The 15,917-nt window shown below is 38.3% G+C and overlaps 1 protein-coding gene across 2 annotated transcripts in view; it reads left to right on the top strand.

The window, feature by feature from the left end:
* Positions 1–15,917, top strand: part of DNAAF11 (dynein axonemal assembly factor 11) — a 72,825-nt gene that overhangs the window by 49,214 nt on the left and 7,694 nt on the right. The window contains exon 11 of one of the 2 annotated variants that reach the window (XM_044244930.1): positions 8,871–8,988. The exons of the other annotated variant lie outside the window; for it this stretch is intronic. Within the exon in view, the coding sequence (XP_044100865.1) occupies positions 8,871–8,988 (118 nt within the window). The remainder of the gene's footprint in view (positions 1–8,870; positions 8,989–15,917) is intronic. 2 annotated transcript variants of the gene reach the window in all.

Raw genomic sequence — 15,917 nt, forward strand, 5'->3', positions numbered from 1 at the left:
CCTTATTAGTTGGACACATATTTCTCTGTACTTTTTCTCAACCCAAATGTACTTATGATATACTCAATATAAACTCACTTTTATTCTCTGATTATTAAGTTCAAGTGGGTCTGCAGTGAGGGTGCTATGCTCATCTTGCTAGGTTTTCCTGTTCCATCCATTCTTCTACTTTTTCAGAACATTATTTCTTATCCTCAGCTCATTTCTCAAACTTCCAACATGGAAAAAACAGGAGCAAGAAAAGATCATTTCCACACACTCCAACCATCACATCTTCCCTTCCTTGGTCTCCTCAGCCTTACTGATTCATGAACGAGCTGTCTATCCCCATTCTCCAAGTATGTATGGGATCCCATTTCCACTGGCTCTTAAAAGACCTTCTTTTTTCTCTTTGACGATTTTCCCTTCTTTCTACTTGTTCATTGAATTTCCCCTTTCTGCATCTTATGTTAGAAAATATACAGTGAAAAAAAGACAGTCTCTTCAATAAATGGTGCTGGTAAAATTGGACAGCTATGTATAGAAGAATGAAACTCAACCATTCTCTTACACCATACACAAAGATAAACTCGAAATGGATAAAAGACCTCAATGTGAGGCAGGAATCTATCAAAATCCTAGAGGAGAACATAGGCAGTAACCTCTTCGACATTGGCCACAGCAACTTCTTTCAAGACATGTCTCCAAAGGCAAAGGAAACAAAAGCAAAAATGAACTTTTGGGACTTCATCAAGATGAAAGGCTTCTGCACAGCAAAGGAAACAGTCAACAAAACAAAGAGGCAACCCACAGAATGGGAGAAGATATTTGCAAATGACACTACAGACAAAGGGCTGATATCCAAGATCTATAAAAACTCCTCAAACTCAACACTCAAAAAAAAAAAAAAAAAAGATAATTATGCCAAAAAATGGGCAGAAGACATGAACAGACACTTCTCCAAAGAAGACATACAAATGGCTAACAGACGCATGAAAAAAATGTTCATCATCACTAGCCGTCAGGGAGATTTAAATCAAAACCACATTGAGATAGCACCTTACATCAGTTAGAATGCCAAAATTAACAGGACAGGAAACAACAAGTTTTGGAGAGGATGTGTAGAGAGGGGAACCATCTTACACTACTGGGAGGAATGCAAATTGGTGTAGCCACTTTGGAAAACAGTGTGGAAATTCCTTTAGAAATTAAAAATAGAGCTACCCTATGACCCTGCAATTGCACTACTAGGTATTTACCCCAAAGATACAGATGCAGTGAAAAAAAGGGCCATATGTACCCCAAGTTCATAGTAGCAATGGCCACAATTGCCGAACTGTGGAAAGAGCCAAGATGCCCTTCAACAGAAGAATGGATAAAGAAGATATAGTCCATATGTACAATAGAATATAATGCAGCCATCAGAAAGGATGAATACCCAACTTTTGTATCAACATGGATGGGACGGGAGGAGATAATGCTGAGTGAAATAAGTCAAGCAGAGAGAGTCAATTATCATATGGTTTCACTTACTTGTGGAGCATAAGGAATAACATGGAGGACATTAAGAGAAGAAAGGAAAAGTGAATTGGGAGAAACGGGAGAGGGAGATGAACCATGAGAAACTGTGGACTCTGAGAAACAAACTGAGGGTTTTGGAAGAAAGGCGGGTAGAGGGGTGAGTGAGCCTGTTGGTGGGTATTAAGAAGGGCTCATATTGCATGGAGCACTGGGTGTGATACATAAATAATGAATCTTGGAACACTGAAAAATTAAATTAAAAAAAAAAGAAATGCTTATACATCTTCCTTCTTTAAAACAAAACAAAATAAAAACATCTCCCTCTAGTTAGTGCCCTCATCTGCTTTACAGCAAGACTCATGTAACAGACATATATTTGTAGCTTTAATTCTTTCCTCATAATGTCTAATGTCTAATATCAGCTCCAACTAGGCATTCATCTCCCCCCCCACCCTTCCATGGAAACATCTCTTTGAGATCTCTAGTCACCTCCATGTTACTAAACCCCTTCTCTTCTCTATGTATACTCACTTCCTGTGTTAATTTCATCTCAGCTTATGATTTTAAGTGACATCTAGAGCTACAGCATCTGCTGATTGCCAACATGGTAATTGGGAACAATAATCACGCTAAGCAAAATTTAGGAAGATGGACTATCTATTTTAAACATATTAATGGTATAATACCAATATGATAATGTATGGTTACTATCCACTGATCCAAAAGAAATATCTTTCAATGGCCACACAGGGGTGAGAAGAAAAAAGTCCAAGTCCATTCATAGGGAGTCCAGTAAACCACACCCACTTAGATTATGACCCTGAAGGACTGTAACCTAGGAGTAAGGTGTGTAAGAAGCCAGCTAATCCTTAGAAGATCTAGCAGTCTGTTGATCATTGGGTCATTGAAATGGCTCTAGAACTGAGCCTTGAACTTAAGTGAAGGTAGTCCCAGATGAGTACCATGCCTGGATATGTGTGTGTGTGTGTATCTATCTATCTAGTAAGTATCAAGCACCCAGTCAAAGATAAATAAGGCACACACAGAGACCTGAATGGGATCCAGTAGAAACACCACCAGTGTTTTTGGAATCTGGTTATGCCAGATTGCTGTTTTTCCTCCTTGAGGGGAACCTTATGATTACCACAGTAATTGTAGATATTAAATTGTGAGACACAGATTATAAAATACTGTTTTGGTATGAGATCTCCCAGAAGTGGAACTCAATATAGGGATGTCAGTACAGCAGTTTACTTGGGTGGTAAGGGTCTGCCAGTTAGGAAGTAGGGGAGGGAAGGTAGTCAATAGAGAGTGCTTTATCAAGCTAGCTATCCCAGTGGGAAAGCTCTAGGAGATACTGCAAATAACTCTGCCTAAAGGGGGAATGATCTAGGATAGCACTACACTAACCCTGAGAACCTTTTGTTGATGGCTGTGCCCTGTAATGGGGGTGGGAGGAAAGGGGTGATATTAATCCCCAGCACTCTGAACTACTGCTGGCAAGAATAACCATGACTCTTTCATGTCAATGGAGGATATTTCCCACTGAGACTATCTCTAGCAAGATTGTAAAAGAATATTTTCTTTTCTTTTGAAACATCATTATCATCCTTGATGTTTGTCCTAACTTAATAAAATATCATTTTCAATTTTAGGCTGTTGTGTGAAGATGATCATCCATAGGGAGCTGTCAGATAAGATTGCATTAACAAGTATAAAAGAATTTTGGAGGAACCATTTGATAGTTAGATTTATTCTACTTTTATTTCAAAGCCATGTAACTGTCTTATGCAACTGTCATATTGATTTTACATATAAATGTCAGTAATTGCACCTTCTAAAATTTTCCTCAGATTACTTGGGTATCTTTGGAATCAAAGCCAGTATTCTTATCCTCCTTATTTTTCTGATCATTTTTTCCAGAATATAATTTCTTTTTTTTTTTTTAATTTTTGGCCAGGTAGTATTTGAGAAAGAATGTAGTTCTATCTCTATGATAGTTCAAAAATGTTTAACTTATACAGTTATTTCATCTCTTCAAAGGTTTTTAAATAATATGCTTCTGGTAATTTAAGTAATTTTTTTAATATTGTAGATTAATCATCTTTCTTTAAATAGAAAAAAGATCTTGTTTTCTTTCGAGAAATCTTTTTTATTAGACTCAGAGAATTACATGCTTCCCTTAGTAAAGTCAATAGAGCACAGTAGAGAAATAATGAAGTTATTAAAATATCAACAACGAATTTGGACATATATTAACTTCCTCTAATGCTAGAGGAAAATTAAAAATTATATTGATTCTGAAGTTTATATTAATCTTTTTTGGGAGACTGAACCTCACATTTTCAAATGTTCAATACTAGAATTATGGTTAACTAATAATTATAAACACCAGGAATATGTTAGAAGGTGGAAAATTTGCAGGTGATCAATTCCTCTTTAGTTGATTTAGGAGTGGTAGAGGGTAAGTGGAGGGCTGGGGCCTCATTGCTGAGTACTTCTCCCTCAGTAACTGGACTCAACTCCCCTCCCTTCCAGATCAGACAAGTGGTTCACGTCACCGTGGGTTGGAATCTAATGGACTTAGGCATTTCAGAAATTACTTATGAGGCATGGGTGAAGACATCACATGCATATATTTAAGCACAATGCTGGTAGAGAAAAGACATGCTACACCCATAAATAAATTATATTGGAGTTATTCATATCAGATGAGGGAAGTATTTAGCGTGTATCTGTTGCCACACGTGGAAGTAAGGCACTAGAACTCTGAAAAATTTCTGCCAAATTATGAAAAACTTCAGACAATTACTGGATTATTAATCAATTAAAATATTTATTGAATTCATCAAAGATTTATTAAGCACTTAGTATGAATAAAGCACTGTGTGAATTATTATGGAAGAGGCAAAAAAGGAAGTGGGTCTCCTAAGGCCCTCTTTCTGTCTCCTCCCTGCTGAGTCTGACCTCCTCACACCCAGTTCTGCCCTCGCCCCAGTTCCTGAGTCTCCATTTCAAACAGGCTCAGATTCTTCTTAACTAGCTTCCCTATCCTTCTGCTTAAATTTGAAATTCTGTGACTCAGAGACTAGTATCATAACTATGGGATCTCCTAAGGCTCCCCAAATGCCTTTTCCTCCAATTAGACCCAGCACCAACAGGGCCCAGCATGCATGAAGCTTCAGCTCTCATAGAACTCCTGCCTCTTCCCCATTTGTAGACATGAGACGGGAACAGTCGTCTCTAGGGGTCTTTTCTATTAGTTCTATTAGTTCTGCAGTCACCATCCATCTATTCACCCATTAATCCATTCATTCAGACATTCCATATATTTTAATGAGCACCTCATTAAAATATATTTGTGTTCTCCTAGGTTCTTAGAAATGCAAAGAGAAAGGAATATTTGCACTGCATTACGTATTCAAGGGTATCTTCTTACAGAAATAGGATTGAGTCTGTTATACCTCCTGTAATGTTGCTTGAACTGAAAACCCAAAGAGCCCTTCTCATTTCCCAGTCCTCGTTATCTCTGTTACCCCCTCACCCATTAGGCCTCTGCTACTGAGATGCTGTCATCTTTCTCCTGTATTTCAATAGTCTTATAGAAACAGTTGTCATTGTTTTAAATGAGGTTTTAAAATGGGTCAAGAATTTATTTTCCTTGGAAGAAGCAATGAAGATGATATAAAAAGAAAGCTGTATGATTTTTAAAACATAGATTAAAACATGAAAATAGGGAAGTTGGGAGTGGGTAGAACAAGCATATGAACATTTCCACAGCCACCAAATATATATCTTGAACTTTTTTGAGTATAGTTAACATATAATGTTACATTAGTTTCCAGTGTACAACTTAGTGATTTTGCAAGTTTATACATTATGCTATGCTAACCACACATATGGCTCCCATCTCTCCCATTACATCACTACTATAGTATCACTGATGGTATTTCCTGTGCTGTGTCTTTTATTTTCTTGAATTATCCCATTCCATAACTGGAATTTATATCTCTCACTCTCCTTCACCCCCTTTGCCCAAACCCTCACCCACCTTCCCCCAGCAACCATAAGTTTGTTCTCTGTATTTGTAAGTCTGATTCTGCTTTTTGTTTGCTTATCCATGTGTTCTTTCCTAGATTCCATTGATGAGTGGAGTCATATGGTATTTGTCTTTCTCAGTCTGACTTATTTCACTTAGCATAATATCCTCTAGGTCCATTTATGTTGTTTCAAATGGCATGATCTTATCGTTTTTCTGGCTGTGTAATATTCCATGATGTATACATACCATGTTTTTCTTATCCATTTGTCTGTTGATGGACATTTATGTTGCTTCCATGTCTTGGGTACTTTTTGTTTTGTTTTAAGTACGCTCCATGACCAGTATGTAGCCCAACACAAGGCTTGAACTCATAACCCTGAAATCAAGACCTGAGCTAAGATCAAGAGTAGGACATTTAACTCACTGAGCCGCCCAAGTGCCCCCATGCCTTGGCTATTGTAAATAATACTATAGTGTACATAGGGGTGCACATATCTTTTCAAGTTAGTGTTTTCATTTTCCTTGGGTAAATACCCAATAGTGAAATTATAGGATCATATGGCATTTCTATTTTTAATTTTTTGAGGAAACTCTATACTGTTTTCCATGGTGACTGTATTAATTTGCATTTTTACCAACAGTGCATGAAGGTTCCTTTTTCTCCACATCTTGGCCAACACTTTTTTTTTTTGTCTTCTTGATTTCAACCATTCTAACAGGTGTGAGGTGATAGCTCATTGTAGTTTTGATTTGTATTTCCCTGATGATGAGTGACGTTGAGCATCTTTTCATGTGTCTGTTGGCCATCTGCATGCCTTCTTTGGAGAAGTATCTATTCAGGTCCTTTGCCCATTTTTAAATGGAATTGTGTGTTTCTTTGGTGTTGAGCTGTATGAGTTCTTTATATATTTGAGGTATTAACCCCTTACTTCATATGCCATTTGGAGATACCTTCTTCCATTCAGTAGCTTGCCTTTTAGTTTTGTTGATGGTTTCCTTTGCTGTGCGAAAGCTTTTTATTTTGATGACGTCTCAATAGTTTACTTCTGTTGTTGGTTTCCCTTACCTCAGGAGACATCTTGAAAAATGTTGCCATAGCCAATGTCAGATAAATTACTGCCTGTGCTGTCTTCTAGGATGTTTATGTTTTAAGATCTCACATTTAGGTCCAACAGTACACTGTCTTCATGTTGAAATTTAATATAAATATTTTCATGGAAAATTAGTAGAATTAACATGTGTAAGTTACAAAGCATCACAGAAAATAAATGCAAACAAAAGTCAAAACAGTTAGGAACAGAGGAAGGAAACATAAAATCAGAAAATTTGTAAGACGGTAACAGATATAAAATCTACTATGCGTTAGAGAGGAGAAGGGAATTTGGGTAAATTGGAAGGGGAGGTGAACCATGAGAGACTATGGACTCTGAAAAACAATCTGAGGGGTTTGAAGTGGCGGGGGTGGGTGGGAGGTTGGGGTACCAGGTGGTGGTTATTATAGAGGGCACGGCTTGCATGGAGCACTGGGTGTGGTGAAAAAATAATGAATAATGTTTTTCTGAAAATAAATAAATTGGAAAAAAAAATATATTATGCTAGTTCACAAGAACACACCTGAAACTAAAAGACCCAAGATATATGTAAAGAAAAGAATGGACACAGCTTTAGTAAGTGAATGTAAGCAAAATTTATAGACTACTTATGGCAAAATGATTATCAGACATGATAGAATTTAAAGCAAAGAAGCACAAAATGGAATAAGAATTCTATAGTAATAAAAATATTGCATAAAATAAAGATCCAATTTCCTTATATTCATTATACTGTATATTATTTAAGTGTGTAAAGCACAAGGCCTTATAAACATAAGGACAGATAAACAGAATCAGCTCCACTAGAAGATTTATGACCAAATTCTGTCTTTGATAAATATGATCAACAAAAACTTGAGACCATTTATTATTTGAATATACTTAAGATAACTTTAAAAGCTCATAATAGACAAAACCTATGAAAACCTCATTTTCATTTCCAAAAGAAAAAATTGTAGAAATTACATTTAACTACCAGTCATTAAAAATAATATTAAGTAGTGGTGGTTGTTCTCTTGTCATTTTTTTTTTTTTTTTGATATCCAGGATCTATAAAGAACTCCTCAAACTCAACACACACAAAACAGACAATCATATCAAAAAATGGGCAGAAGATATGAACAGACACTTCTCCAATGAAGACATACATACAAATGGCTATCAGACACATGAAAAAATGTTCATCATCACTAGCCATCAGGGAGATTCAAATTAAAACCACATTGAGATATCACCTTACACCAATTAGAATGGCCAAAATTAGCAAGGCAGGAAACAACATGTGTTGGAGGGGATGTGGAGAAAGGGGAACCCTCTCCCACTGTTGGTGGGAATGCAAGTTGGTACAGCCTCTTTGCAGAACAGGGTGGAGATTCCTCAAGAATTAAAAATAGAGCTTCCCTATGACCCTGCAATTGCACTACAGGGTATTTACCCCAAAGGTACAGATGTAGTGAAAAGAAGGGCCATCTGTACCCCAATGTTTATAGCAGCAATGGCCACGGTCGCCAAACTGTGGAAAGAACCAAGATGCCCTTCAACAGATGAATGGATAAGGAAGATGTGGTCCATATACACTATGGAGTATTATGCCTCCATCAGAAAGGACGAATACCCAACTTTTGTAGCAACATGGACAGGACTGGAAGAGATTATGCTGAGTGAAATAAGTCAAGCAGAGAGAGTCAATTATCATATGGTTTCATTTATTTGTGGAGCATAACAAATAGCATGGAGGACATGGGGAGATAGAGAGGACAAGGAAGTTGGGGGAAATTGGAAGGGGAGGTGAACCATGAGAGACTATGGACTCTGAAAAACAATCTGAGGGTTTTGAAGGGGTGGGGGGTGGGAGGTCGGGGTACCAGATGGTGGGTATTATAGAGGGCACGGATTGCATGGAGCACTGGGTGTGGTGCAAAAATAATGAATACTGTTACGCTGAAAATAAATTAAAAATAAATTAAAAAAATATTAAGCATAAAATACAGGGTAAACCAATAAATAAATTGAGAAACTCAAAATGCTGTCCTAAAATATTATTAAACTTCAAAGGAAATAAAAAATAGGAAAGGAAAAATAAAAGGAAAATAAAAAATGTAAAACTTAGCAAATTGCATAGGCTTTGGAATCAAAGACATTTTATGTGAATCTGTCAAATGACAAGCCAAACTGAATGCATAAATCAGCATGACTAATTTCAAATGGCCAAATAAACCCCTAATTTCTTTCTGCAGACTTGCTCCTCCCATAGTCATTCCTGTCCTAGAAGATGGCACCAGCATATACTCAGTTGCCCAAGTCAAAGATTGGAAGTCATCCCCGATTTACCTCTTGCCGTCACACATCCGCCTGGTCAGAACTACTACCCAAACATATCCTGGATTCTGTTACTCCCTTCTGTCTCCCCACCTCACCCTTGCTCATGCCCTTGTCATCTCCCTGATGGACCACTTCATACAGGCCTCTCCCTCTTTTTCCTGCTTCTGGTGCTTTTCATCTTTTGATTCCTTCCTCATACAAAAGCCAAAGTCACCTTTTAAAAACATGAATCAGATCATTTTATTCTTCTGCTTAAAACCCACCAATGGCTGGCTTTCCCTATAAATGTGGCTTGTGTAAATGAATCGCATCCAGAAAAGCCTCAAAGCAGTGTGGGATCAGTAAGTCTGTTTTCAAAACTTGTCTGATCCTAAGAATCACCTGGAGAGAGCTTATTAAAAAACTAGATTCCCAGGCCACTATCTGAAGATTCTAATTAGATGTTGTGGAAATGTGTGTTGTAACAAGTACCTAGAGGTGTGAGAAACATGGAATAAATCAGTTAAGGGTCTAATAAAAAATCAAGAAATACTTAAGTACTGGAAAAGTATACAGGAGATTTATACAGCAGTGTACTTTATAGGAGTAAATCAGGAAATGTATTACATGGGTGACAGAAGATCTAGGATGCCAAAGAAGGGAGAGTAAGACCACCCAGAAACATGGAACATCAGGTGGCTACCTCTACTCCCAGGACAGAGGGAGGAGGTGCTATTGGTGGAAACCATGCACCAGTGTCACCTGGAGGAAACCAGACCTGTGGAGACCTCTTGGGCAACCACAGAGGAGACTCTAACTCTGCTGAACAAGTCATTGTTACAGACAGGGACTGTGGGGGAGGCACCTGGGGCCTCTTCCTTAGTCTGCCAGCTTCCCTTCTGTGCTTCCCCTTGGCCGCACTCAGCTGGAAGCCATGTGACATGGGAAGCTGAGTGATGAACCCTGGAGGTCCATGTCCCTGAACTGTAGAGAGCAGAGCAGAAACAGGACAAGTGCATACAACAGCAAACAGGCTCAGCACCTGTGTGGTGAGTTTGGATTCCATATCACAGCCTCACGAAAATACCGCAGAAGCCTCTCCTGAAGAGTGTGAAAGTCAATTATTAACGCTAAATTCTTTTAACAGCCAATCTCCATTTGAACTTTCCTATTCTCCCACGCAGGGGCAAATTGTGAGTAATGGATTGTGCTTCGTGCAAATGATGCCTTCTAAGAGGATGTGTAAGTGCTCTGTGAGCCTGAATGCAGAGTCTAAGACCTCCTTCATGGGGGACAGCAGGAAGCTAGAGAAATGTACACACATCTGGAGTAAACAGGCAAACAGAAGCCCAGAAGAACTGATTAGTTAGACAATAATTTACATGGCAGTATTTTGACAATAATTGGATGACCAAGACACATGTTTACAGAGTTCCCAACAAAATTGCATGTTAGAAGTACTTTCAGAATAAAGTTTGGGTTGAGGGAGGGAGAAATTTAACTGTAATATTTTATTTTTATTTTTTTAATTTTTTATTTTTTTATAAACATATGTTTTTATCCCCGGGGTAATATTTTAAAAAGTATATTTTTATCTCATGATGAAAGAAACACTTTCTTTCAAAAACTAACACTCCCCTGGACTTAATAACTTTGTTAACATCACAGGCTTTGACTAATGAAAATAAAGAGTACATTAAGAATGTTTCTGTTTTGCTGAGTTGGGGGGAAAAATGCAGAGATTTCCATCACCTCCTGTGCAAAGTTCAAGCACCTTAAAATAGTCTCCTGAAACCTGACCTCTGCCTGGTTCTTCACATTGTTTCCAGCTATTATCTGCCCAGTATTCTGTGCTAGTTTATGTGGTCATTTATCTTCTTGTCTTTACTCAGGCTTTCTTTCTCTCCCTCTAGTGTTCTTCATTCCCACATAATCTCCATCTTCTGGCAAATTCCTGCTTATTCTTTAAAATTCATATCAAGCTCACATCCTTCAGGAAGCCTTCCCCATGTCATCAGGATACATCCCTCCCTCCCCTGGGCTTCCACACTAGTATATCTATCAATTGCACTTTCTCCAGTGTGTTTTAATTGCTTATGTGTCTTTATCGAACCTGAGATGATCAGGGATAATTTTTCAATCTATCATTTCATGTCTACCACTTAATCCTATGTTTGTCACATAGTAGATGCTCAGTAAATATTCCTTGAGAAGATTTGATGGAGGTAATAGTTGAAACTATGGTACAGGTGAAAATATAAGAAAAGAGAATTTTACTTCTGATTTTCCCAAAGACTGTAAGAATCCAGGGTAAATTCAAAAGAAAAAGTTAGAAGTTTGATTGTTTTATATTTTGTTCCTCGATAATTATTTCTAGTTAGATTACTTGTTCTTCATCCATGTGCTCTTTTAATTTATCAAGTCTTCATCTAAAGTGGAGTGACTGTTTACTCATTCATATTCAGCCTTGTATAAATAGCAAGTTGAACCATGTGAAATCACTGTTTGGTAGGTCAAAAATAGTTAGGTATTTGTAATTTCTATGGTTCAACCTGAAGATAAGAATTGAGAGCTGGGTTTCTCTCTTTTGTGTCTGTTTATTGAATTTTACCCAGCACACCCAGTCTGGATTTCATCATCTTAGTGATGAAACTTTCTAGAGTTGGGAAAGCAATGATATGCATTTTGTTAAAGTAGAGGTATGTGGAAAAAAAAAACTGAATCATGGAATATTCCTCAGCCATGAAAAAGAATGAAATCTGGCCATTTGCAGTGATATGGATGGAAATAGTGTGATGCTAAGCCAAATAAGTCAGTCAGAGAAAGACAAATACCATATGATTTCACTCATATGTGGAATTTAAGAAATAACACAGATGAACTTGTGGGGGGAAGAGAGGCAAATGATGGAACAGACTCTTACTCTGAAGAACAAACTGAGGGTTGCTGGAAGGAGGGGGCGGATGGGCTAGAGGGAGGAAGAGCATTAAGGAAGGCACTTGTTGGGATGAATTCTGAGTGTTGTGTGTAAGTGATGAATCACTAAATCCTACTCCTGAAACTAATATTATACTGACTGGAATTTAAATAAAATCTTGAAACAAAAAATAAACTATTCTAAAAAAAAAAAACAAACAAAGGATGTGAGGGTGATCAGACTAGGACATCTGTCACTCCATTTATTGCCAGGGTTGATTGGGTGGCCAGTGAGTGTTCCCTTCCTCACTCACTGCTCCCTGTGCCTCCCTCCCAAAGCTGCAGGCTCAGTGGAAGAGAATGACTCTCCCTGATAGAGGAGAGGGTAAAGGAATAGCTGTGCTCCCCTGCTGGGTCTTCCAAACAAGCTCTCAAGGCCCATTTTTAGGAGAACATAGGCTAGTCATGTTTCCAAGACTCCAGACATATCCACATGAGGTGCTGCATGTGGCAGTTTGCCTTTCTTTAATAAATGAAATGAAATGAAATGAAATGAAATAAAAATAGTAGAGGGAGATTGCCTCAGTGCTGGGTGCTGCCCCAGGAAGTTATGAGACTCCATCCCAGGGTACGATTTCAGCAAAAGCTGGAAAGTCATCTGCCAGGAAAGCCTTAGAAAGGACATTTGCCTTCTGTAGAAACGGGGACTTGGTTACTACCTCCATGTTCACTCTCAACTTTCAACTGCATGAAATTGCATGACTCTATGAGAATTAAAGTAATATCACATCATTAAAACATTAATTTGTACCTCTGTGCCTGTCCCACAATTGAATTTTCAGGAAGCTGATTACATTTCTTTCTATGGATTCAGGAAACCATTATTCCTCATGATCTAATTTATTGAATATATTTTGGCCTTTACAGCTTGTCCATCAGTTATCCCTAAACACACTTAGTACAAATGATTAAAATGTTAGTGTTGATGAACATCACTTCCTAGAGGAAGAGCAATGCAGGTACAGTAGGAAAACAACCAGCAGGTTTTCAGGACCTGAACCTGTGATCCTCTGCTGGGGAAGATCAGAAGTGTTTTACCTGCTGTTAATATAATATTGGTGTTAGGATGAATTTTCATGTTAATATGAATGTTGGGGGTCAATATTTTTCTTACTGATTTCTTAGTTCCTCCTAACTTTTAAACTTAAAAGAATCTTTGGAACTAAATAAGCTGAAAATATCTTTTAAAAATAAGAAACACATTTAGATTCTGGTGCACAGCAAATTCTCTGTGAAGAAAAGTTCCAAATTTGTGATTCTATTTGCATTTCCATAAACACAGTGAATCTTTGTCTGAGCTTATTATGTGACAAATAACAGTGTTAGAAATGGGGTGTTTTAAGACTCTAATTATGCATATGCTCCCATTCTTGTTAGTGCATTTACAACGTGAAGCAATACAAAATTTGTACTTTTGGCTCAAGAGCTTTTTTCTTAAAACTGACAATTTAATGATTTTTTTAAACTAACATTGGCCTCATTTAATGTAATTAAAATATTAAAAAATTAAAAAAATTGCAAAGGTGTCACTGCTCCCTGGGAACAGATCTGAGATGGAGAGGAGTGTGCAGCATGTTTCTGAGGGCATGCCTTGGGACAGCCTCCTGTGAGGGGGAAGGAAGAGCTGAGCCAGGAGCAGGATCAACTTGGGACCTAGGCTCCAAGTTCTCCCACTTTCATAAGGGTACCAGTTCTCTGGCATGTTGAGGAAGGGGCGGAGACTTCCAGAACTGTAAAGACCACATAGTCAAGGACCAGAGATGAATTAGGAGTAACTGGTATGGATGGATGTCCTTCACCCTGAAGAAGAATTGGGCAGTCCACATATGCATTTAGGGCTTACAGTAACTGTGTTCCTCTCTCTCTGGCTTGGTCAGTTAAAATTACTGAAATTCAAATACAATTGAACCTTTAAGCTCAGGTGCTCTAACCATATTTCAAATGTTTGGGAACAACATGTTGGGCTGTACAGAACATTTCCATCACTGCAGAAAGTTCCAGTGGACAGTGCTGCTCCACCCAATGGTGCAGCCACATCTCCCAGAGGGCCTCCTGCCTCCCTAAGACACTGCAGGAAGAAGGGGCCAGTTTCATTACCCTAACATCTGCAACCTCTCCCTCTGCTCCCCTCAACTGGACTTGTCTCTGTTTAATGCCCTCAGTTGTGTCTTTTCTTTCATTTTTGATATTAATATGGCTTAATAAACCAGAACCAGGCTCAGTAGCTACTAAACGTTTCCGTGTCCTCAAGGATAGGCCAGGAAGGTGGGGGAACTATTTGTATTCATCACACTAGTTCAGTTAAAGAAAAAGAAGAAAACTCAGTTAAGCTTTCATATTAAAATAGTGTAAACACATACCTTGCCAACATTAACATCTGAAAATATGGCATCAGTCATTAGCCAACAAGAAATTAATGGAAGACAAAATTTTGACATTAATAGATTTTAAAACATAGCAAATAAACCATGTTAGAATCAATTTCCTCAAAAAACAAAATAAAACAAATAAAAACCAACAACAAAACCAAAAAACGTGTTTGATGATAATAGAATCTGCTTCATTGGGCAAAACTTTCCATGAGTCACCTCCTGTAATTATTCAGTAAGTGTTGCATTGGTAGCTTTAGTTGATGATTCTTCCACAGTATTCTTCTATAAGTTTTTGTTCTTCAGAATACCTCTTTTAACAAACTCTTCCAGACTTGAAATGTAGTGTCCTTGGTCCCTGCAGTAGTCACTGCTCTTTCTTCCTAGGGTCTCAGCACAAGACTGGCCATGTGTGGTACTTACAGGTATTTTTTTCTGGACAGATGTTCAGTAGACACACCAAAAGGGTGGGGTTCTACCAGATCTCTCCTTTCTGCATCACAAAGAGGTCCTCCCTCATATGAGTTCTAAGGGCAAACCTTTTTTATCCTCCTCTGCGTAAGGGAGCGGCACAAAAACACACCCACAGATGGATTGAATTGTTGTCAAATATGATAGATAAATACACAACTGTCTAAAACATTGGTTCTTATACCAAAACATAGAAGGGAGAGATGGTTCTCCCTCAAGCATTCACCTCCCCAAATTTGATTCTATCATCCCTTGGGTTAGGATTCATTACTACATTTCTTCATTCACCATTCATTTCCTAAAACATTTTGTTTTAGGAACATTTCCTAAAACATTTTGTTTTAGGAACATTTCCTAAAACATTATGTTCCCATAAAACATTCATGTGAAAAACAATGGGATAGGCTTTCTGGAACTCTAACCAATAGGACACGCAATCAAGAATTGCTAGTCAAATGGGAAACAGATTACCTCATCTAGTAATTGGATTAAGTGGCCAGCACTCTGATGCAGAGGTTTGGTAAAACTTGGATTGGAGAATCTGCCTTAAGATTGACGCTACCTTAGGGCTCCTGATTGTCTTCCCAAACGCTGACGGTGAGTCCAACATGCTTGCCTGAGCCGGCAGATGAGAGTGGGATGGTGACCAGACCCCGAACTCCAAGCCTAGTCTGTTCCCTCATGGATCTGACCACTCCTGTGCACTAAGAAAAGTCTCAGGCCCCAAAGAGAAAGGACAGTAGATGTCCCTCACCTGCAGAGGAGGAGTGACCCTGCACACCAGTGAAATGTGGACAGTAAGTTGAAGTACTTTTTCCCTAAAGAAAAATGATTAGGTTGGGAGGAGGAATGTACATATGCCAGACCTCCCTTCCCTGGAAAGAAAAGGCAGAGGCCCCCATCTTGGTTAGTGGACCAAAACAACACGAGTAGAGGAGTTTTAAAATTCCTTTTCTCCACCTACAAATAATCCTTTTCTCAGGAGTACTGGAGGTAGGGGTTAAATAGAACACGTGAACTGCCTCATGTTGGCAGGCATATGTCCAGCGTGGTGTCTGGGTCTAGTAAGTGGTCCCATGTTCTCTTCTGCCCCCACACTTTTGTGCCTTTGAGCTTCCGAAGGGAAGGTGCTAGGTGTGAATAATCTTTGCTGTATGTTTTTTAAAT

Source organism: Neovison vison, chromosome 4, assembly GCF_020171115.1.
Source record: "Neovison vison isolate M4711 chromosome 4, ASM_NN_V1, whole genome shotgun sequence".
Classification (NCBI taxonomy): Eukaryota; Metazoa; Chordata; class Mammalia; order Carnivora; family Mustelidae; genus Neogale; species Neogale vison.